Source organism: Anabrus simplex, chromosome 7, assembly GCF_040414725.1.
Source record: "Anabrus simplex isolate iqAnaSimp1 chromosome 7, ASM4041472v1, whole genome shotgun sequence".
Classification (NCBI taxonomy): domain Eukaryota; kingdom Metazoa; phylum Arthropoda; class Insecta; order Orthoptera; family Tettigoniidae; genus Anabrus; species Anabrus simplex.
Window position 1 is genome coordinate 116,275,836 of NC_090271.1, and position 26,475 is coordinate 116,302,310.

Genomic DNA, 26,475 nt, shown 5'->3' on the forward strand with positions numbered 1-26,475 from the left:
TTAATTGAATGGCCTTATCGAGCGGAAAATTAAATTTGAAGGTCTTATTTTCGAAGATGGTCTGGGAATAGTAATATTTCACAATATCATGTCTATTTAAGCTTTCCCTTTCTATTGTGGTGTCTAAGGTTTGATGACATACACTAAATGATCGTGCGCAGCGTAGAGAGCTGGACATATTGGCTCCTATTAGAGAACTGTTCTGTGTTCACCGAGAACAGTAAATACTTATACACTATCGGAGAATATGCATGCACTGACGAGCAGCTTGTTCCCTTTAGATGAATGTGTCCATTCAAACAATATTTACCGAGCAATCATGCCGAATATAGCATCAAGGTGATGGAAGAACCTCGTATATTACGGCCGTGGAGATCTACTATGGAGAACGGTGTAAGGGAACTTTCAACGTATTTAATTCACCAAAATATGTTGTTCTCAGAGTATAGACCATATAAACGGCACAGGCAGAAAATATTACTGCCAATAATTAGTTTACGGTTGTGACCCTTGCAGAAGAATTGTTGAAGAAAAAAAACAACTGTCGCTTGTTGGTACTATCAGGAAAAAACTATTTTAGTTGGCTAAGAGGCTAACCGATAGAAAGGAACAGAAAAAATTTATACATTATGACAAAATGACCCATTTAATCTGCGTAACAATAAAAGGCAAGAATGCAGTGATGTCTCGTATAGTTATGGATATGTATCCTTCTTTTGGTAGCGAGAAGGAACCCATAATACCAACCTTGTAAAACTTTACAAAAGGAGCAATGGATACAGTGGACGAAATATCAGCTACTTATACTGTGGCAAACGAAGAGATGGCCCATGGCTGAATTTTTCCGAATGATTAATTTGGCTTTTAACAAGCATTACTTTTTCTAATAACCTAAATGCAATTATTCAAATGCCTCATTTCCATCGTCAGTTAGGAGAAGAGCTTGTGAAACTTGAAGTTGCTAAAACAGCGTCATCATCATCAATTACAAATTCAACCGAATGAAGGCAACGAAACTGTCAAATATCACTGAGACACAGATGCACCCGCGAGTGATTATCGGAAAAAAGATGATGTTCTGCGTCTTCGAGGAAATCAGACAAGAATACCGAGCACTTCTGATAAAAATGTCGACCGTTTTATGTGCTTGAATCATACACACTGTATATCCAGCAGAGCATCTGCTGCAACGAACTTTCCTCAGAGAAATATTGTAACTGTACATCGAAGATCACTTTAAGAAGAATGGCAACAGCTTATATAAGAGTACCGTGAAAATCCTTATGATAATGAGTGATACTTGTTTTAATTCAGAAATTAGCGAAGTAACTTTGATCATTTTCAGGTTTCCTTCTCATATTTTCTATTTGCCTAACAAGAGTTAACATATAGTGATTTGCAACACTCAGATTAGTTACAATCAACTATTGTATGTTTTTACCAAATAATAACCTAAAATATTTAAAACAGAATCCTGCCGCAGAAAGAGACAAAAACTTTCATATTTGCTTTGTTTACTCAAATATAATATAAATGACAATAAAAGATACCCCAAAATGAATTAAAAGTATGTTAATTGTGTAATGAATGTTAGGGTGGTGTCAACACTCCACGTAACCATTTACGTAAATTTAGATCACCTAACTATCTGGTGGGCAAAAATGTCTGTTCTTATCACCATTAGTACGCCTGGATGTTATGCACGCCCGCTTAACGGCGTGGACGGTCAAGTTGCCAACTTAACACCTAGTCATTCCAGTGCTAAGACACCTATGTTTATGTTTTTATTTACTCTATGGTATGAAATGGCGTATGGCGTTTAGTGCCGGGAATGTCCGAGGACATGTTTGGCTCGCCAGGTGCAGGCCTTTTGATTTGACTCCCGTAGGCGACATGTGCGTCGTGATGAGGATGAAATGATGATAAAAACGGCACATACACCCAGCCCCCGTGCCAGCGAAATTAACCAATGATGGTTAAAATTCCCGACCCTGCCGGGAATCGAACACAGGACCGCGGCGACCAAAGGCCAGCACGCTAACCATGGAGCCAGACATCTCTGTGGTAATAAGATAGAAAGAAGCAGGTTAGTAGAGCAGCGCCAAATGTGCAATGGAAACATTGATAATCTAAAGTAAACTTAATTTCCACCGACTCTCAGGTAACCAGGTAAAGGGAAAACGAATGCATTTATTAACATCTACATCGGTGTTTAATCAAAATTATTTCCTTTTCCATAAATCTGAATTAATTCATCGCACAGATTTTATTTTGTGCAATACTCTCCATTATTATCAGTGACCGTTTGCCATTTACCGGGCAGTATGCAAATACCACTTTCCCAAAAAATTTGAAGGTTTTTCTGAATGAAATGTTCGAAGGTCCTTCTCCAGTCCTACAGCGAAACAAAACGTTTTCCATGCAGAACATTCTACATAGACAGAAATAGGTAATAACCTGATGGAGCTATATCAGGGCTGTAGGGCGGGTGAAATAACATTTCCCCAGCCAAAAAACCGCACCCTCTGACGAGTCACAACAGACACGTGTGATGTAGCGTTGTCATGATGGAACACCATTTCACTGTTTGTTAATTCTAGCTAATTCTCTTCAATGGTTTCTTTTATATGGTCCAGCTGAAAACAATATCACACTGAATTTATGATCTGCCAATTACGAAATTATTTGTAGTACAGAATGCCTTTCCAACCCCGTAAAATGCTGAGTTCTTTATTGGAATTGAGATTTGACTTAGCAAATTCGAGTGGACGACCACCACCATTTTTTCACCATGAGCTTTTCGTTACAATATTGACATATATGATCCACTTCCCATTACCCACCACCAGATTTTTCAGAAATGGTTCATTAAACTTAAGTAGGGACTCAAAAATGGATAAGCGCTGTACCAAATTCCCTTCACGGAATTCATGTGGCACCCGAAAATCGCAACGACGGTTGTAACCAAGACTCTTGAGCTATTTTCTCACATAAGGGAAGATATATTTACCACTTTAGCAATCTCTTTCAACCAACTCCTTGAGTCTTTTTTCGTCTGTAACAATGGGTCTTCCGGTATGAGGTTTGTCCTTTAAGGAGCGAAATCCAAATCGAAACCTAGAAAACCATTTCTGGCATGTTCGATCGGTAACCGCACCTTCACCGTAAACAACACAAATCTTCCTGCGAGTTTGCAAAACATTTTTGCCCATGGTAAAATAATGAGAATTAAGTGTCTGAAATGCTTATTTAAACTTCCCATGTAAACAAATACCAGCGCAAGTGTGCGAGGTAACCAACAATAACATACAAACTGAATAGATGATTGTGAGCGAATGATTGATGCGGCAACTGCCCTAACGCTGCTGTAGAGCGGGTTGTGGCCTCCCAAGGCTGAATATCCCTGCTGTATGCGAAAGGACTTACGTCACACCAAATGCATAAAGATTAATTTAACAGCCCTTAGGTTGTCTACACGTCAGTTCGACATTCAAATTACGGTAGAGTAAGCCAGACCTCTGTTGGGCGATCTGTGGCTGCAATTTAAATAATTTTGTCAGATAAACACAAAATGTGTTGGCACAACACGAAGTGCACAATAGACTTTTGCATGCGCATCAACATTCCGAATACCTCAGCCGAATTTGAATCCATGATCACCGAATTTGGAGGTTTAATATTACATATTACATATTACATGTTTCTTGAATAGCATAATATGCCTCCAACCATGTGAACCCCCTCACTATGATTAACCTGAAATATTTACGAATAGTAAATGACCATGAGTATTCTAACATTTTGATGGTGATAACATAAATGTCTACTTTATTTACTACTGCGTGGATAGTGACCCAGTAGTAAATGAGCGAACCTTGCCCTTGAATCAATTAATTGTGATAATTCCGTAATTCCCATCCGTTTTAAAGGCCACTTTCAAACGTTATTTTACTTCGTACTGCACCATTTAATTTGCGACCTTTTCCAGTATCTCTGTCTTATGTTGTTGCGCCACGTTGGGGGACCAATTTAATGCACCGTTTGGTTTATTAATGTTCCCGCGGTGACTTCCTCTATTACGCCGCGTTGGAGCATTAATTAAATATACACCTCTTTAAACATTGCTCCGGCTACGAAATTCACAACATGGGGTCGAGAATCATACCTAGACACTGCATTATATCATTTACGGATAATTTACATGAAAACTGGGATATCATGTATGAACACGAGCAATAACAATATGGTGCATATTCGTTTCTCAGGGTAAATTACTTTCATTGTATTCCCATATACTCTAGATAAGTCGTAGATTCCGTTGAAGAGTAGCTATATGCCCAACGAGTCATTCAGTCTCCATACATTTAGGAAATTGCCTGATCACGCTTAGTATTCGGCATAAACAAATTCAATTGATCCATATATTATCTTATTACTACGTACTATAAGTTACTTTAGGAATAGAAACGCAATATTAATACTATATATAGTTTATTAGCATGCTAATATATTATAAAGTGGAATATCAATGCATCTATCGGCAATAAAGAAAAGGAAATCGTACGAAATTACAAAGATCATTCTTAAATTCTTGACTTCTGAGATAAATATAGTTGTAAATCTTTAAATTACCATTATATTTGTTTAAATTTACGTTAACCTTCAATAATATATCATATTTTCAGTATATAAGTTGATTCATGGGGAAAGGTAGGGAACAAAACTTTATTCATCCAGGGGGAGTGGAATATTTTCCTGTTATTACTGTTTGGGATTGTCTTTGGGGCATCATTTAGGTTTTCATCTTTCTTTTCGGTCTATTTGTCTGAATTTATTTGGATACTTGTTTGGATTCTCACTTCTGACTCATCACGTCACGAGATAAGCATTACGTTGTTTAAATCTGGGTTCAAAAACACCAATGCAGTTATTAACATTCCTAGCATAGCCAAAATTGAGTAAATTAAAACTGTACACCATCATATGTACATAATAAACCAAATATCCTTACCACAGAGTGCCATAGATATAATAGTAAATCAGTCTAACCTGCGAAAATCGTGCCACGAATTCCTAATCATATGCCAATGTATTTACTTATTCTCAAATATCTCTTCGCTGTGTCAAGATTTTGTCAAAGAAAACCGTTCTTCATATTAGCGTTGACGCGCTGAACTTCAAATATATATATATATGCGAGACTCCATTTTATTCTTGTATATTTATATTACGTAACGTATAACAAACAAGTAACCTATCAATACCTTCAGCTTGAAAGTCACTACGAAACATATTATGTTTGGCTCAAGTCATACACTCAACTTAACATGGCCTGAATCCTTCACTTGCAGTGCTAATCCTAATATAAATATTATATGTAACACAGGAATTCGCAATTCAATCAGCTATCCCTTACTCATGCAACGAACAGAAAACATATATCCTCATTCTAACTACATCTTGCCACATTAATATTCCATTTCCTTTATATATATCTCCATATTTAAAAACATATTCATTTAACTCCATTTAAATAACCTCTGTGTTACGGTAGAAATACTTAATAGCCTGAATACCTTCAGCTTGAAAGTCACTACGAAACATATTATGTTTGGCTCAAGTCATACACTCAACTTAACATGGCCTGAATCCTTCACTTGCAGTGCTAATCCTAATATAAATATTATATGTAACACAGGAATTCGCAATTCAATCTTCAACGATGTCTGATTTTTTCACACACTGCAACTCCGTAATATTTCAACATTTCCTTACAATACAATTATCGTACTGGCCATGACTGCAACTCATATTGACCTCAAATATTAGGTTACGTCTCGTATCTCGCATGCATTTTCTACAACCACAACTGGCTTAACGTTTCACGGTCTGCTCGTATAGATTAACACTACACATGCACATGTGTTCAATCTGACCTTGTTTCCATTAACCTAAAATTATCTCATAAGCACCATAGTTATACTGCAGAAATTGGCACATATCATCGGTTAATAATTGGCATTTATACTCTGATATCCGTTCATTGGCACTAAATCTCTTACTTCTAGCACTCCTGCACACATACGAAATATTTTTCATCAACTAATTTCAAATTCAATACGATGCAACTCATAATACTTATCTCGTAACGGGATTTTGCTGCTGGATTTCTCCTGGTCTAGGACATCTTGGAACAAGCAGCCCTTGCAGTCCAAAGATTACGTCATCTGCGGCTCCGGCTGGGAATCTTGGCTTGAGCTATTTTCATCTTGAGCGATCAATTCCATCTGTTTAAGCTGACTCCATCTTGTCACCAGTTCTCATGAAATGATAAAACAACAAATACATGGTAGAATGCATATTTCACTGGTGATCAGTAGGTTATTCAATACGTATTAATTGCCTTGTGATTCTCGTATTGGTCGTAAATAGCTTTCTTAATTTGATAATTTCTTTAACTCGGCCTACTTTTTGTTAATTCTTTAGCCTAAACAGATATTGTTTCCCACTTGGAAACAATAAATTATGCCTTCCTTAGCATAAATTTGCCGCTATAATATTTATTTCGGCAATGTTCGACTCGGCTGTAGTCTCTTTTTGCTTCTGAATTTGGCTGTTGCAATAATAAATATTCTCCTTCAAATCTTCGTTTTTCCTGCCGATATTTTGCAGATAAAGTCTTCAACGATGTCTGTATATTATTACTTTAATATTTAACGTTGCGCTAATCTTTTTCTTCTCCTTCAGTAGGTTGTGCTGATCCTCTTCAACTCGTAACTTTTTTCAAGGTAGTCAAGAATCGGTTCCATTCAAATTTTTTTATGGTCCATCATTATTTAATCTTGAGACTCTTTTCTTTGCGACTGGTCGATATCGATTTACTATATCTCTACTCTGTGCATTTGCATATTGCCTGAAGCTATTGTACGCCATATTTGTCCACTGTTTCCATGACAATTACGGCCGCTAATGTAACGTAATGGTACAGTACATATCATGGTTAACAATAGGGCATTTGTTATATGGGATGTATCAGTTGAAATGTCTACCTCAAATAATTCGTGAACTGTCAAAGATTTAGAAAATCTGCTTTTACTTTCAGTTTTGTTACTAAGGGACTCATACATGAAGTTGCCGTACTTCTCCTGTGCATCAATACGTATTGAGTTAACGGTTCTAACTTTCGTTTCCTTAAAATCGAACTGTACTACTACAGTCCTTGACAAAAGTGTAAGACCACACTTACATTAGTTATTATTTTGTAACGGCAAACATTTGTGAGTTTATTGACAAGTATATCATATTGCTTTAGTGCAGACTCCTGAAAATGTATTTCCTTTATCCTCAACCACAGGAAAAATAACTCGTTTTCTTAACATTGCATGTAATTGCAGTAAATATTTTCAGAATGAGACAGAAGAGAAAATTTTTGATCTATTAAATTATAATATTTTTCATTAAAAATGATACACATTCTGCTTCATTGTTCCGGCAGCTTCAGATACATACTCAGGTGTGCGCTTCTCAATACTTCCTCGGCCAACTCACTGAAAATCTTGTGACGGGCATGGTCATCAAGTTATAGGCGTTGAATTGTATGCCGTTTCAATGGATACAAGTGCATGTTATGTTCAATAATAATTCAATGTTCTTTAAGATGATGTATTTCAAGTTCGTGCCATAACTCTAGTACTTGTAAGAGGTTTTCCGGGAACAGATTATTTTCTCAATATGGCGCAGTCTCTTCTCAACTTCCGGAACATACTATAATATAGATGTCTTTTGTCTGGTTACCACTGGTTCCTCATTGTGATGACACTTTCTAGTTATAAACAATACATCCACAAATTCTTCATACGTATAACTCCCCACTCTAATGCCATGATTTTGAGTACGCCAGTTTGAGCCATGGCCACGAGCAATGCACAGAGCTCTCACGCAGTGTTTCAGCCAATTTATTGTGTTGTGGGTTTGTCTGCAAGCCCTGTAATATAGGGCAACTTCCCAACTTAGCGTAGTTGCGTGTAACCATCTTGGGCATCACATGAAAGCTCCTACAGCGGACCAGGTAGGCCAGTCTTTCTACCGGAGAGTAGCCTTTGTACCTGAAGCAACCACTACACCAACTTATTTCCCTTCTTCTTCTTTTTCTTCTTCTTCTTCTGCTACTTCTCCTTGGCTCTCGATATGGGTTTAGGTCATTTTTACGACCCGATGCGCTTCCTGACGCTAAAATTACATGGACTGATGTATTCTTTTGAGTGTTTCTCTGGTGGTTGGGAGTGTGGTGAGTTGTGTATAGATGAAAATAGATGAAAAAGAAATTATTATGACAATTAAAAGCACACAGTGATTAACCTTACAGAGATAACCCTCCGACTGATCTTAAATCGAACCATGGGCCGAGTAGTACGCTGACCATTCAGCAAGGAGCCAAGCACTCCAGTTCATCAACTTATTTTCTTCTTTTTTTTACTGTTTTCCCAAACCTGTTGGGTCCCGGGTGCGAAATGTGCCACACATATGAGGGTTTGGCCCTGTTTTACGGCCGGATGCCCTCCCTGACACAGACCCTATATGGAGGGATGTAATCTCTATTGCGCATTTCTGTGTGTTGTCCGAATATGAAACGGAGAGTGTTGTAATATACACAAAAACCCAGTCCCCGAGCCAGAAGAATTGATCAGAAGCGATTAAAATCCCCAACCCGGCCAGAAGTCGAACCCGGGACCGTCTGACCGAAGAGCAGTACGCTGAACATTCAAGCAACGAGTCGGACACACTCTACTATACTACTCTACTACTATTTTTGTAATTCCTAACATGGAAAGTATGTGTAATTCCACCTTATTCTCCCGCTTTTCCTTCCTATAAAGTTTTGTCAGTAAATGCTTCCGGAGCCATACCTAGGAATACAGTCCGCAGTTTCTTAATCTGTGACAAGTACTCATTGTTTACCTCCTTTTCCCTGTCTTCAAATTCTCTCGAAACGATAGGAAGTGAATAATTGCGATTCCCTTCAGACTTTTGGTGGCTCGTCTGTCTTCACAGATATGTTGGTCTGGGCCGGCCTGTGAGTAGTTTATCACACACTTCACGACCTACTTTAAATTCCATACTTGTATTCGTCACGGAAGAATCACTCGTCCTGAATTCCAGTGCAATTATTCTGTGAGATTCGTTGCACTTACCGTAACAATAATTTGCCTTTCAGACTGAAAAAGAGTTTTCTTCTAAATTTTATCTCTTCCGTTATCTCAAAATTTGCTTGTTATTTCAGCTAAACATTACTTGTTCCTCCTTGAGAGGGTTTGGTCCTAGATGGTGGTTGTAGTGGTGATTATTGTTGCAATAGGAAGTACAACTAGGTAATAATCATCCTCTCTAAACAAATTCATTTAAAATAAATAATCAAATAAATGATTCAATGTAGCAATTTGAAAATGGTTTAAAAATAAAATAAAAATTATATCAAACGCAGCAAAAAAGGGAACGTAAGTTCCCTGAGTAACAGAACTCTTGATAATTATATACACTGGATTACTCCACCCCCACACATAAAGCGAATGACGAAGCCAACAGTAGTCGCGTCGTCAGCTAACATGAGTTCGAGTGTCTCCTGCAGGCCGATGTTCCGTCTAAGTTCAGAGATATCGGCGCACTGTGTGAGCATGTGGGCCACGGTGAAGGGGGTACGGAATGCCCTATGCTTCCAATGATAAAATCGGCTGTTTATATTGTACTTTCTCTCTGAAACCACTGGAGGTAGACACTTAAAATTTTTGCAACATATAGTTGAATATCTTAGACTTCTACTGAAACAATCATAATTTTTATAACGACCCACTTGAGGAAGATATTATTTTTTTATTTTGAAACTAGATATTTTTTGTATTTTTAGAATATATTTTTGCTAATAAAATTTGTAATATACAGAAAAATTAAAAACTATTGTTTCGGCAGTTGAAAGAGGTATTTATAAGTATGTCCTACAAATTTCAAGTTCATATATTCAAAACTGGCTGAGAAAATGCACCTTAAGTATTAAAAAAGTAAAATTACGGGAAACGGGCTTCAAAGTTAACACACCAATGCATGCCAGGTCCATAGCTTGGATTATCTGGATCTTCTTCAAATTCTTCTTGTAGTCTTTTCTTGGCAACTCTCCTGTCCTTTCTGGCTTGAAGAGCTACTTTTAATGGCATTTTCAGCAGACCTTAGTCTTACCAGGTCACTACGCAGCATTGCATCAACAGTACGACACCTAACATTCAACCCTAACTTGCAGAACTTGATGTTTCCCTCGTTAAAACTTGTAATAGCACCATATACACCAAAATGAAGTGTGCTGGTACCCACAAACACTATTTGGGTAGGCGATTCCAGATGACACTATTGATACATTCGTTTTGGTTTTGTGTCCTGCCGTGCAGAATTTTTTTTAGGAGATGTTTGTCAGAAAGATCCCTGAAAACTGGTTTGATTTCATCCATAATGGCTGATGGCAAACTGTGAGAATGGTTATATTTCTCCCCTGTTACTTTGCTCCTGTTATATTTCCACCAGCAGTCTGTCCCTGAAGGACACAAGCCATGTACAGGATTTTCATTACTGAAATAAATGTTGAATGATGCCCAGACAGCTTTCCTCATTGCTTCCACATTATCAGTATTTTGCCTCATGGCCAGACCATAGTAATTATGTAGAGTATCAATGAATCAGACAATCTGTTCTTACCCTCTAATGTGCTACCATCACTAAGTTTCTTTCCCTTCATGCTTGATTTTAGTCTTCTCAATCTTGTCCTCATACGTTTCTGAACTTGACCAACACATTCCAGTTTGGCTATATTTAAATCATTTCCATAGGGTTTAGAATCCTGAACCACTTTGGAAGCCTTTGAGTCACCATCCCCTAAGTAATACAAGTACCTACCATTGAACCACTGAATAGAACGTTGGTCAAGAGACTTACAATAGACCGTCATGTCTACTCACAGCAGAAATCTAGCGTGCATCATCATATAAATTATTTTAAAAAGCACACTTGTAGTTATCATATCATCATAATCCATACACCATTTTAAAGAGGACATTTCACATATTAATAAATAACAATAATATAAAAACGACAAATTTTTGGCAAAATACCCATTCCGTATCCCCTGAAGTCAGCGCCACAAGAACACACTTGAGGATATTTTCTCTTTATGTGGCATGAGTTTTTATAATTTCCATGAGCTATCCACAACCTACAGTAAACAACGACCAATCTCCTTGAATGCTGGAAAGAGGAGCACCAAACACTAGTTGTCTTCTTAATTGATCTCAGCTTATAGGGAGTTCGGATAGCTAGCCACTCCGATTCCCAGGACGCCAAGATGCTTCAACGTATCTGAGAACGAATATCCCTAGGTGGTACATTCACAGGTCTAGGTGATAAAAGTTCCCTTTCTTAGTTCGTCCCTTACCTGCATTCTACTGAGGAGAGTATGAACTACCAACCCGCCTATACTTGTCTACGCTGCCCCGTATGATAGAATTATTCGTCACTTGGGATGGTTATACAGTAGTCTCTGCACAATTTATGCCGTTTCTGAAGGTTAAGACACAGTTTTTAAAACATAAGAGACGTGTTCTTCTAATGTTTGTCTTAGTCAGGAAGAAAGACGCATAATTCCTTATTCAAAACATATGACGTAAGACTTGTGGCATTGAACTCACTGGTTATAGAGTAACAACAGATAATGGAACCTGATATTGTCAAACTTTGTAACTCGGAAACTAATGATCTAAATTCTGTTTAAGTGACAATATTAACCATGGTCTGATTCAATAACAGAAAATCATTTTGGTGATACTAGGTAACTGTGTGTTATTGTGGTGGAGGATAGTGTTATGTGTGAGTTGCAGGGATGTTTGGGATAGCACAAACACCCAGCCCCCGAGCCATTGGAATTAACCATTGAAGGCTAAAATCCCCGACTCAGCTGGGAATCGAACCCGGGCCAGTACGCTGACAACTCAGCCAACGAGTCGGACAGGGAAGCTATTATTTTGGATATGTGTCTATTACTTGTCGAGAAAATGAAATGTCTTCAAACAAGCATCGTATGCAGCCGTAGGCCGCCCCTTCTGAATGAATTACTAATCAGGCGGCCGAGGCACGAGTTGTGTGGAGTTCCCTCACTTTCTTCTGGCAGGCAGTTATTCACTCTACCGTGGGCGTAAATACATCATGATCATATTTATTATTTAAAACATTTGATATTACCATGGGCAATCAGTAAAGGAGGTACGGATATGCAATTTGCTACTAAGTGTTTCCCACGACTGGGGAATGATGTTTAAAGATATTCCATTTTTTCGACATTATACTTATCAGACTTTGAGAAAATTATCTAGTGCACTGAAGAAACGAATCATTGGCGTTTAGGGAATTACAAGCAAGTGATTGTCACTTACCGAATATACCAAGGCGGTAGTTTATGCTAACATAAACTATTCCTTTATTGATGAGGAACTGGGGACCTTGTCTTTCGTAGTTACCAGACCCCACCGAGAAACCACCTCCATGGATCCAGACCAACACCGGTTTCAAGGAGCCTGAGCCGGGAAGCTGAAACAATGCAACAGTGTAACTTAAAAGCGAGCGAAATGATTTCCACATCACAGAACCCTATCTTAAGTTTTGACTAAATCTTCATGATGACGAATATGTGACAAATTTTAGACTCATTAGTGGTCCACCTAGCCAAAGCGGTAAAGATGTGGTAGGCTCACTCGGTAGGTCGTGGGTTCGACACCCCGTATGAAAGTCAAACTTGGCTAACCACTCCATCCTACTAGCCGCTGTGACTATAAATAGTGGATTAATTATTTAACCTTCCATTCCATTCGTCAGTGTCTGATCGGAGATCGCTTTTGCATTCCTTTACTTCCATGAACTTGAATCTATATAAATAAAGTTGTAGGGGGTCCACTGTCTGTAATTTCTTTTATTTTGCCAATTTTTAAGATATTTATCCGTTTTAGGTCAACTCAAGACCAAATCGGTGGTTTTTACTTGTCGTGTCTGTTTGTCTGTTTGTCTGTCTGTCGGTTTTTGTGTTTGTCTGTTTTTCTGTTTGTCTGTTCCACCATCGTCGAAACGGCTGGATAGATCTCAACCAAACTTCATATTTAGAGTATACTCATCCCGGGGAAGGTTTCGATATGCTTATCAGTTTAAAATCTTTGAATAGACGGGGAGTGTATAGGAAAACCAGAACGGTTTTCCTCCATTTTCTCTTATACTATCGATTTTCTGTAAACTCCGTGGACCGTACGTGAAACGTCTCTTCATTATAAGAAACTTTCGTTATGTTCATAATTTACTCTTCACATGATGGAGAAATTTACAATTTTCTGCGGGTATCATGCTCTGCATTGACTGACCGACAGACCGACAGCGAACCTACAGGTTACCATGGGCAACGTCTCTGACTGCTTGCCAGTAGGGAAGTAACGTGTTGCCATTTTCCTCATCATGCTTTTCAATTCGTGGTTGGTTGTTCCTTGGGTAGAAGGCAAGAGAGGCGTCAATCGGCCTATCTTTGGGATATTGGCGGAATATCGTTGGAGGTTATAACCGCCCTCGAATAGATTAAGTAATAACACCATTAGTCATCTTCTTATCTGTTTACCTAAGAATCACTGCGCCTAAATTTCTCCTCTGTTACCGCTTTATTATATTCATAACTCACACCAGGATAATTTATTGAGGGGCATTTGATTTTCCAATACATTCACTTGGGATTCACATATTTGTCGTTATCCAGCTGACCTCAGTTATAATCCACTTTCAATTAATTTCAACTTTCTTAACTGTTTTATTTTCCTCCTTAATTACTCCGTATGTACGCGAGTGCTAGAATCTACTGGATATAGTTCCACAAAACTTCATATTTGTAATCCACCTGTCCTTGGGTAGATATTAGGGCAAATATTGTTTCTAAATCCCTGAACTGACTGGGGGTTTGTACGAAACCGAAACTCACAAAATATACACAACCAAACTGAATGGAAATCTACCTGCCTTAATGGAAATTAATTTCTAAACCATTTTTCTCGTGTGCATCATTTCGATACGAGGATTAATAAGGGAGATATCACTAAGGGACCGTTCTTCGGTACAAGTCCCACCGGACTTAACTCAAGAGCGGGTGCGTGTATAGCGTATTTCTTACAACTTGAAAACTACTGAAGATATTCGAACCAAACTTTATATTTAGCATTCAGTTCCTGAATTTTAATTTTAGCTATCTCAATCGGAAGCAATATTTTGGTCATGCTAGCCCGGGAGGGCAATATAGCAAGTGGAGATGTAATTCTCCCCTAGTACGTCGGCACTGCATTGTGCTTATCACATGTATGGCTTTCAGTGGTGTCGCTACCGGCGTGCTAGCCGGTCAGTGTCTTGGAAAAGGTGCGGTATCCAACTGATGAGCCCATGCCACACTCTGGGCGAAACACTGGCAATTTTTGGCGATCGAGTTTCCTGAATTTTAATTTTAGCTATCTCAATCGGAAGCCATATTTTGGTCAATCTATATACTGGACAAGAAGTCCATTGACCAAGTGGAAATAAGCGATCCTACTATTCTACTCAAAACTTCAGTATTAAAGCGGTTAACTCTATTCAAGGTTGATCGCTTTGACTCACGTTTTCATACACCACACTGATTCACCTTCGAACATTAAACACCTGTTAGACTGTAGTGAGTGACTATGACCATCGAACGCTCACTAATAACGAAGATATTGATACCAACTCCGTATTTTAAAATGGAAGTGGGCAAGATTTATTCACCAGCACAGTGATATAAAGTTAGGCAAATTTAGGGATGTACTTGTTTTAGTACATGATATTACTGTATTTTCCGAAATTTAGAGTTTCTTTGGGACGAGAAGAAGAAAATGATTTGATTCTACTGATAATGCTAATGTATCTCCCTCTATTAGAGTGGGTGCCTCAAATGGGCGGTTCGCCTGTACAAAGTAACAGTATTACGCCACTATGGCTATTATTGTCCGACTCGTTGGCTTAACGTTCAGCGTACTGGCTTTCGGATCAGAGGGTCAACGAAACTCGAGAATTTTCAGGTGTATATTCATATTAATTCACCCCGAAGAGGTTGCTGAACTAAGTTCGTAGTATGGCTAATGTCACACAAACTGAAAGCTAATTTTAGTGCGGCTTTACCCTAGAGTGACGAAAAGGTATGTTCGGATTGTGTACGTCCTCAAACATATTGTACTTTCGTGATGAAGAATGTAAATTTCCCAGTGGATCCCTTTCGTGGTAGCATCAAGAAACTTCAGTACTTATCCCTTTTCTGTGTTTGGAAAACAGGCTTCATTAAAATTACTACTTCAACATATTCATTTATTACTTTCACGTAGTAACATTTCCAGTATTATGGCAATGAATTCACCCACTAAGGCGGAATTAGATATGACATGCTTTGGAATTACCCACAACTCATAAGGAATCAGTCAAAATACTCTCATTTTTAATAGGAATTGTACACTACGAAGTAGCCATAGCACAGGCACAGGACACGTTAGCATACGGAAAACATCGAAGTATTGCACCTCACCAAGTATTTATCGCAGGGTAACAAACAGGATACCTATACGTGCCTGGCTGAACATCAAAGTACGCTGTCGGAAGTTTCAGTATGGAAGCAGGAGTGAGGCAAGCATGTCTGTTGTCACCTATCTTGTTCCTGATGGTACTTGATATGGTCATTAACCCTCAACTGGTATCATCTATGTTTGTAACGTAACTGGTATCATACGTCTCTCAGACTCCAGATATTTACTTTTAAACTAAACAATTTGTTCTTACTTGTTTGTTATTTATTCAACTGAATTCCTTTAAATATATGTTTGCAAACATGTCAGTGCAAAAAGTAGAAGAAAAAAATTACAAACCCAGAAAAAAATTAAAAATATTAGAACGATGCCCCAAAAATGTAGACGCTTCCGCTTTTCTTAAAATCTAGAAAATATTATTATTACGATTATTTCGCTGATATATCAGTATTATACAAAGACCATACAAACAAATAAAACATAAAATTACTGGAAAACTCGAAACATAAATTTAAATTTTAAGGTTAAAAATCACTGTTTGTTAGAAAGCACAATTTTCCTTATCACAGGATATAGTTTTTTGGCGCACTCCAAGCAGATCGGTTTTCCGCACTTCTGGCACTGGTACTTCGTTCTTCTTTTCAGTTGAGGATCACAAAAGTAGCACGTTTTACGAACCTCGAAGAATTCAGGTTCCTCTTGTTCGTCATCAATCTGATGAATCCTCATGCAGAATGTCAGTTCACGTGGAATTTTCTTCACCTCAGTAAGCTTCCAATGCATCTGAAGGTAGACCAGTGACTTGGCAAGTGTCTTCATAAAATGAAGCCTAGCCATTATCTCAATAAACACCCAATACTGAATAACGTCATTCGCGAACAATAGTCACGGAACTGGTATCATACGTCTGTCAGACGGCGCGGTAAGTTTCCTACGCACTTACTCAAGGTGAAACAAAGCGAGCGGTACATCACCTTCCCTGCAGGGAAACAACACTCCAACTGAGAGGTACACAAGGGAAGAAAGCAGTAGGCTGAGGATAGGAGAGGTGATGGCCTTGGGAAAATTTTCGGCCGTCTCACAGACGTATGATACCAGTTGAGGGTTAAGAAAGAATTGTGCACTACCGTAGAATACAGTGGAACCGAAGTCCAAACTTGAGGTCATAGACTATGCGCATGACTTATGTATGTTCGCTCAGAGATTCGCGATCGTCAAAAACTCAGGAGTCTAGAGAACAAGCAGCCAAAACTTCGCTTCTCAAACTTATTGTCAAGACCAAATACATGCGCATCAACTGAATATCTGCAGAGATGATTTTGTTGGAATGGCGGCTGGTACAGAAGGTAGATACGTTTTGCTATCTCGGTAGCTGAACATGTTTTGGACATTGGAAACCGCATTAACGAAGCAAAGCGTGCCTTCGCACAACTAAGACCCCCTGAAAAACTAAAGGCTTCGCGGTGCAGAGCAATGTAATATCAGTGCTGCTGCATCGGTGTGAATCGTGAAAATTGATGAAAGGGTTGACCCACAAACCCCAGACTACGTTGAAAATATGATTGAGGAACGAATCAGAGATATGGTGCCCAAAGGTGGTACCCAACATCCATCTGTGGGAAATAGCCAATCAATGACCGATAGGGGAGCCGATCGAGAAGAAATGGAAGTGGTTTGGGCACATCTTGAGACAAGACGAAGGATCAATTGCGAAACGTGTTCTTGAATGAAACGCGCAAGGACAGAGGGACTGCGATAGCCCCAAATGGCGTGGATGAGATCCACGGACCAAGAACTGGCAGTTGCCAAAAGGGCAAGGCAAGACACAAAAATGTTAGCCCAGAATATAGTGCTGTGGGGGCCTTCGTGAAGACCGTATGATCCATAGGGAATTATAAGATGATTGATTGATTGATTGATTGATTGATTGATTGATTGATTGATTGATTGATTGATTGATTGATTGATTGATTGATTGATTGATTGATTGATTGATTGATGGATGGATGGATGGATGGATGGATGGATGGATGGATGGATGGATGGATGGATGGATGGATGGATGGATGGATGGATGGATGGATGGATGGATGGATGGATGGATGGATGGATGGATGGATTGATTGATTGATTGATTGATTGATTGATTGATTGATTGATTGATTGATTGATTGATTGATTGATTGATTGATTGATTGATTGATTGATTGATTGATTGATTGATTGATTGATTGATTGATTGATTGATTGATTGATTGATTGATTGATTGATTGATTGATTGATTGATTGAACGAACATTTGATGGACACACTTAGTACGACCACCCATAGCATGGAGCCAGACGGTGATACGGTCGGTAGTCGAGATATATAGGCGTCGGATGCTCTCGTGAGGGAGATCCTGCCTCGGTGGCACAATTGACTCTCTAAATCTGCCGTAGTTGCCGTCCAATCTAGTCCCAAAATTCTCGATGAGTGGGAGTTCTGGAAAACTTGCAGTCCAAGGAAGCATGTTGTCATCACGTTACGGCCGTTGTTTGAGGCCGGGCTTAATCCTGATGGAAAACGGGGTTGTTGAGTTGCACCAGGAAAGGAAGCACACCGGGTCGCTGAATTTCCTGGGCGTAAAACCTAGCCACCATGTTTTTCAAACGCCAAGAGTGGGGAGCAGGAACTTCAGTAAACGGCACCCTACACACTAACACCTATCTTTGGGTCAGTGTGCCGCACTACAGTAAAGTATGGAGAATTGAGGCGGCCATGTCGTGTCCAGACTCGGATTCAGTGGTCGGCCGGATCCAGACAGAACATTGACTTGTCACTGAACACTGCTTTTCGTCTATCCGTAATCTGACAAACGACCCGTTTTTGGCAGAATTTCAAACGTGCTTGGCAATGCTCATGCCATAATGGTAGACGTCGTAGGGGACGTCGCAATGACAGATTCTGCTCTGCTAGTGCCTGGATATTGTACTGTTGAACATAAACGTATCCCCAACTGCTGTTACATGTCACTGGATGGAGCGCGTGGAGTGTTTACAGCTTGTAATATGATGAAACCATCCTTCCCGTTGGTGGTTCGCCGCAATCGATCCGATCCTTCTCGATGCGTGCGTGTGCCGTCACTTTGCCACTGTATCCAACACCGACGCACACTGTTGTCCGAGCTGTTCTAGTGGCCAACAGTGAACAGAAAATTCTAACCTATCTCTCTGAAACACATCAAGCCTGTCTAATTCCTGCTCATTCAACTTATCTCTTTACCTCACACTGCTACTAAGGCCTTAGATGTCTTGCTTCTATGAGTGATGTAAGTACATTTACGCTCCCGAGTGGCTTTTCCGCTCATGTAGTCGACATTAAATGAAATAAATGAAAATGGGGTGTAAATCATAATCTTGGTTTGAAGTACTAAACAAAGTAAAAGTTGTTCGAGAGCATATGTATATATTAATAATCATTCTCAAAATGCGTCAAACTTCCAATTTCGTCTTAATATTGCAGAGAGGCAATGTACTCCTGTTTACTCACCTCCGGCGTGTATACATTCAAGAAGAGGCAATCTTCATCACTACCAGAGACTCCAGGCTGCTTGCAAACGTTCCCTTCCTGTAGTGCTTCCAGGGTGTCATTCCAGGGCTCGGCAGGGACAGGGGCCTGTCAAGGACATAAAAACAAGAAACGAAATGACTTAGCTACCGAAACCTAATAATAATACTAATAATAATAATAATAATAATAATATGGATATAGTCGGCCGAGAGCTCTGACGGTAGAGTGCAGGCTTTATGAGCCCAAGTTGACGGTTTCAATCCCGGCTAAGTTCGGAGGTAATTGTAGGTGTTCAATACGCCCGCCTTGTGTTCGTAGATTTACTGGGAAATGAAGGAACGACGGTTATAGTTTTCGGATGCAATCTAGAATGCATTATTATGCACCTTCACTACGTGTTCATGTTGATTTTGTGGAAAATCTACACACGAAGAAGGAAAATTGTGCTCCTCTTTGAACTTAGCCCACCAAGTTATTTATAAATAAGTTGAAAAATATACATAATATATGCGCGTGCGAGTCCGTAGGCCGTGATATTTTCTGCACACCATCTTTGATCACATTTATCCTCAAAAGTGAAGAACATTATGTGACTGTGTGTCACTGTGTCTGGTGTGATGGTTGTACGTTGTGTGTTGAGATGTTGATACGAAGGTAAAAAGAGGGTGAAACTCAGTTTTGTGGCGTTGTCCACTCCTGTGAAATAACACCAAGTGTTCTTCTGAAGGCTTAATGTCACCAACCGATGGACGAGTCACAATCAACCGCGTCATTTGGCCTCAGTGCGTATGAGAACTCCGGGTAGGCTTTCAGCACGCAATCCAGTGATTGTACCCCTCCACGTCCCCTACCATGAAGGTCAACAACCTCATCGTAAAAATATTTCCGCCAACGACATTCGAACCGACTAACGTCGGTTTCGGACCACAAAGACTTGACGCCGTAACGATTATGGCCACAAGGTTGATACGTTTGCAGCCTCTGTAGGTAATAACACTTGCAATGTGGAAATGTATGAAATACCATTCATTATGTAGTAGCTCAAAGCCCGTCACATCTCGTCGAGGAAACCGATATAATCCAGAAAGTGTTATTGATATCACCAAGCGGAAATTACTCAACATATCTTCTTTCATCTCTTTTTTCCGTTGGTTTAACGTCGTATTGACTCAGGCGGGTTTTACAATGTCGATGGTATAGGACAGGGCTGGTACTGGGAAGGAAGTGACCGAGACCTTAGTTAAGGTACAAACCCAGCATTTGCCTGGTGCGTAAATCGGAAACCAACCGCAAACCATTTTCAGACCAGCCAACGGTTGTGTTCGAATCTACCATCTCCCGAAAGCAAAATAACAGCCACACTCGGTCTACTTAATATAATCGCCTGTACAATGATATTCTATATACGTCGTGAATCAACAGGTTTAAATTTCTCAGAAATAGTGTTGAATAATTTTACAATTGAAGATCTTTTCCAAAGTGTCCAAAATCCAAATTCGCAAATTTTTAATATTCTTATCTGACAAGGTATTTCATAAAAGAATCTATCATTTAACACAATATTATGTTCCTAAACTTGTTACATCACGTGTTTAAATGGTTATGAAAATCCTGCTTGGTTCCTAAGTGTCCTATTTCCCAGCTATTTTCATTTCCAATCCGTCTTATATCCGTTTGGCCATTATGCCATTCGTGGTAGTTCACATTTTGTAGTGTACCATATCACTATTTGTCTGGGTCCCTTACATCCAATTCGCGAATAAAGATAGTATGTTTTGTGAAGGACGTAGTGCCCGGAACAAAACTTATCCCTCCCTACTGTAGGTGTCGCCTGTTCTGAGAATAGTTTCCTTTGGATTACCATTTTCACTTCCAGACAAATTCCGGGACAGTTCCTGTTCATAGGCCACATCGAATTCCTTCACTTACTTCCTCAGTTTCATTCACCAATGTTCCGTTTGTCTTCATTCGCTCCTCAAGTAAGACTGGTGACAAAATGCGCATCCTGCCGTAGAAATATGCTACCCATCGCGTATCAGGAAATAGGACTATGGGGTAGACATATATACATCATTATTATAAAAGAGAATATCATGGAGTATCACATCAAATACGTAAGTAGTAAAAAGAACACACATATCAGAATGTTTCAATATTATTGATGTAAACTGCATGGTTGAGTACAGCATGCTGAAACAGGGAGTGAAGTCGTAGCAAACCTAGGTCGGAAAACTGACTGTTTCAGAGACTTGACTAATAACATAATAAAGTTATTCATGCTTCATTTTCTCCACACTTGATGTCAAAACCGTTCTGTGTTTCTAGCAGCATTTTGAGTTGTTTTCATCGTACCTCACATGTTTTATAAGGAAAGAATGGCAATCCTCTCTGATGATTAGAGTATTGGTGAGATCTTGAGGAACCTCAAGGATGTCCTTGTTTCCGCTGTAGATAATACTTTAGGAAGGACAGATGGGCAACAGTGCAATGGCTGGTTTGATGTAGAGTGCAAGCATGTGGCATAGTTTATAATTGAGTCATACAAGAGGATGCCGGAGAACCACACCAGAAAATATGTGGAAGAATACATAGTGGTTAGAAGGAAAGAAAATCGACTGCAAAAAAGGAGAAAATATGAGAGAAGAGAGCTCGTGGATTTAGAGCATCTGAAAAACTCCAGTGAAACAAAGGCTTTTTATCAAAAGTTAAATAAGAGTGGGAAGAATTTTCAACTAAGGACAACTCTTTGTAAAGATGGCACAATTTTGATCAGTAATATCGTGAGATTTCTCAGGTGGACTTAGCATTTTAATGGACTGTTGAATGGAAATATACCTGAGAATCAAGGAAGGGTAGTCATAGCTTAAAACCCAGACAGCTTAGAAACTGAAGTGCAGGAACCAGTGCCGGCCATTGCTGAAGCATGTCTTGCTTTTACAAACTTCAAAAACAACAAAGCTCCAGCAATGGACCTCATTCATTCGGAGCCAGTGAAACATATAAGACCAGAATATACTAAACTCCTTACTAACCTAATGATAAAGATGGGTAGATTGCTGAAGAAGTACGCGATGAACGGAATTTGAGCATAATATGTCCAATTCACAAAAAATGTGTTATCATGAGCTGTTGCATTTACAGAGAAATTACTTTACTTGGCACTACCAATAAAATATTTTCTACAATTCTGCTTAACAGGCTTGTTCCCTTTGTTAAAGATGTCATTGGAGACTGCCAATGTGGCCTTCCGAAAAGGAATATCAATACTGTCGATCAAATGTTTACGATACAATAAATACTTGAAAAGTCGATCTAATTTGGTATTGATACACATAACGTTGTTAATTGGCTCCCGTTTGGGATATGACAGTACTGATAGATGTTGTCTGCATATGGTAATGCAGGAGATACACATTCGTCATAAAGTGAGATATGTGCTAACATACGGTTCCGGAAATTGCCCCCTGTCAAAATCTGATGAATGACAGCTGGGAATCTTCGAGAGAAGAATTCATAGATACATTTTTGGGCCAGTAGAAGAAAACGGAGTATGGAGGAGACGATATAATCACGAGATTAACAGATTATTGAATGAACCCGACATTGTTAAGGTCATCAAGATTAAGAGATCGGAGTGGGCTGGACATGTACTTCGTGCCACTGATAATAGAGTGATGAGGATATGTAATACGTTACCAGAAGGATCTCAACGAGCTGATACTTTCTCTAACCTATCAGGCCGGTCATCTAGCAACACGGATGTCTAAATATAGTATACAGCCCGATCATGCGCGAATCTTTTCGCATCTTACCATTAAGTACCACTCTGTGTTTGCACTTAGTCGTATGATTCCTCTCTCTTTTAATCTGTGAAGTTGAATTCTGAGAAAATTGATATGGCTCACTTCAATCCTCTTCGAATTCTCCTTTCCAGTGATATCAAACTCGGTGTTTTTTCAAGACATGTGGTATGTAATTTTAGAACTTTTGTACACGATGTAATTTCTGCCAAAGTGATACCATTATGATGGGCGTAAATTTCTCTATTCAATCATGAATACATCATCGCAAGGATATACTTTCAGAAGTAGACAGGGAGCAAATAATGAACCCCCACCTAATTGACTTCTGTACAACTTTTCCCTAAGGGTCGTAAGGAAACTGTTAAGACATCATTAATTTTGTTTCGGAAAAAGCTTCCCGGTGGTAAACCTCACGAGGCGTCGCAATTCTTATTCAGAAAATAAAATCATCAATTTTTCAAATAATTGTCAAGTTTCATATTTTGGGATCCTCCCTTGCCATGTTACTCGTTGGGAATTGGAATCAATTTTTATTCGAATGAAAGGCATCAACATTTTCTATCTTTAGTCGTCTTAACCATTTGGTATATATTTTGCATTAAGGATTATTAATCACAGACCAAAGCTTTTACCACAAAATCATCACTTACTTGAAAGGCGCCCTCGCCACGTGCATTGAACTGAGGCCCAGTGAATATGATATTTTCTCCTCCATGTTCAATCAAACGTTACGTTAGCCATCGGAATCGAATCTTTATTTTTATTACGAATATCCAGTACAAATGAACCGTATTTTGCAAAATATTTTAGGGTAATACATTGGAATCGCATCTTTAGCTCCAGAGCTATAAGCCCTAATGTGAGGACATGATTTCTTTACACGAAGTTCGAATGTGTGTAGCATGATTTTATAGAAATTGTCGCCACAAAAGAAACTCATCACTTATGAACGAGTTTCGTAACATCTAATACATTAATTTAATCAGGAAATGTGCCCATCTGGTGGATACGATTGTTAAGACGTCAAGTACTTACGGTCTGACACCGTGGGTATCCGGTCCGAGTCCCGTTGGTGTAAAATGTTTGCGGTACAGAATTTCTAATCACTAGATCGCGAGCCAAAATCCTGGATTCAGTTCCAAAGCTCTCCACACTCCTCACATCAAGTGGGGGCGTATGAAGTTTTTGATGGTTATTCGTCCGTCCGATGTAGATTTTAAGATTTTTGTGTTATTCGACAGGAGTAGGCTACATCCCGACACCAGGTTTCACATTCTCCTACCTCATTTTCACTATCATCATCATGGTACAATTTTTATATTTTGTGTGGAGGAAACCCATAAACCTCAATACTTTTAAACGCCCCAACTTCCCTCAAGTTAAAAATTCGATGGCAAAATGAAGAAACATCACAATTTTTCTGGCAGTTTCTTACCTTAAAACGGAGTTTTCCCACCGGTGGTTTACCGTAAGGTATGCCTAGAAAGCTGTAATAAGGAGAAAGATTATCTGGAGTCACCTTCCTCCCTTTCAGAGTACCCTGCGGCAGTGTTATGACCGGATACTCGTCATCAGAGAAGACCTCCGCCACCTGACTGGTGCCCAGGACGAATAAAGTCCAGAGTACTGCTGTTGTGCCCTTCATGTCTATGCTCTGCAGACCGCGGATCGTTTACAGTTATATATAGATGATTAAGAACTTTTGATGTAGATAAAGTGGAAAACTGTGATAAGATTTATCTCTCAATTGCTGAACTTCAAGTGTTTTGGCGAGATTTAATTTCTTCGATAATGTACCTCTATAATGGAGCAAAAAAAGTTATCTTATTACTTTAGATCACCTGACTTCAAGAAACGTTTGCACACCACATGCCTGATACGACCTTCATCTACTGGCCTGCCAATGGCTACTTATCAAAAGGAGGTGTGTGTGTGTGTGTGTGTGTGTGTGTGTGTGTGTGTACGCGTAGATGGAACCCACCATCAACACAATAAATTTACTTGTCTGGGTTGTTCAGTACTGTATTAGGTCTGAAGTACACTGGCGACAATATTTACAGTCGGAATGGAAAGGACGCACAGTTCGTTTCCAGTTGCGTCTTACCGGACGATGTATAATTTAACTGAACTCGGCAAACTTCATTAGCAGCTGTCACAACTTCTACACTAATTAATAGCTAAATTGTTTTGGAACGAAAAGGCGAACGAATCGTGCCAGTGAATTTGAAGTAAATAAAATTAACCATAATATATTATGTTTTAGGACCCAAGCATCACACATTTGGAGATTGATAACTGAAATTTGTAATCTGCTACTTGCTTAAAGTACCTCTGCAATCTATTATACGCAGTATACAGTTAATCGTTATAATTTTCTTTCAAAAGACGACTGTCACCCAACCAGATAACCTGAAAATAAGGCAGTGTTGTGTTTTCAGAAAGACAAAAACCTCAGCCATATTGCCTCTCATATCATCAGCTCCTTGGTATGCATCATGTCGTTAAGTGAAGCCGTTTCAGCCCTCAATCTTGAATTTATGTCTCGGATTGCCTGAAAATCGAACCAGAAGCCTTCGAGTAGGAGACAGACACGCTTTCCCCACGTCACAATGCTGGCCAACATTCGCATAACATATGATTATTTTATCTATCCTATTACTTTTCATACCATTAAAGTACATAAAGAAACGCATGTATTGGAAAAAAAAAAAACTTACACCAGATATTGAAACACCCAAATAACTTTAGTAAAGATAAAAATATACTCGCGTCACCTGAATATATAAAAATATACGTATGTATGTATGTATAGTCCACATCCCGTCCTAAACCAGTGGAGCAATTTAAACTGTTCCGAGATATCTGTGGAACAGCAGAGGTGAAAGAAGGTGCGGGGGTGAACAGGTCTCAGGCTACGAAATTAAAGTTAATTTAAAATTTAACAAGGTTATATTTTCTTTGCAAAATCAAGAAATAACAAGCATGGCAGGTACAGAGTAGCAAGGCAACAAAAGTACAATTACAGTATTTTCAGGATTTGGGCTTCGAGACCCCAACTCACAATTCTTGGGCAACTAGCCCAACTTTACCCCAAAACACGTTTTAACAGAGGGGCAGAAAACCCCATTCATGCCCAGGAGCACTTGCTCTAAATTACACAGAAAAGCCTCCTTGAGGCGCAAAGAAAACAAAATTTTCAAGAAAGAGCAACTCGCTCTCAAAATTTAAGCCTGTCAAAGGCCACACCAAATTCCACCTTCAAGCTGTCCTCTAAGGACATAAACACAGGGGTAAAATACCCAACCTACTGAGGCCTATTAAGTGAGAAAAGGTTAATTACATGGCCTCTAAAATACCAACTTGAGAGGAGGCGATCCGCACTCCTAATACATTTTGTTTAAAACCTACTTGGCACTAGGCCGTTAATGCAAGGGCTAATCCCATACTAAAGAGGTGACTTATAGAATGAAACAATTTACATT

The 26,475-nt window shown here is 39.2% G+C and overlaps 1 protein-coding gene across 1 annotated transcript in view; it reads right to left on the reverse strand.

Annotated features, from left to right (window-relative positions):
• Positions 1 to 24,638, reverse strand: part of LOC136877731 (esterase FE4) — a 79,307-nt gene extending 54,669 nt beyond the window's left edge. The window contains exons 1-3 of the mRNA XM_068228724.1: positions 24,429 to 24,638; positions 19,170 to 19,295; positions 12,465 to 12,618 (exon numbers count right to left, since the gene is read on the reverse strand). Of these exons, the coding sequence (XP_068084825.1) occupies positions 12,465 to 12,618; positions 19,170 to 19,295; positions 24,429 to 24,638 (490 nt within the window). The remainder of the gene's footprint in view (positions 1 to 12,464; positions 12,619 to 19,169; positions 19,296 to 24,428) is intronic.
• Between the last annotated feature and the right edge of the window lie 1,837 nt (positions 24,639 to 26,475).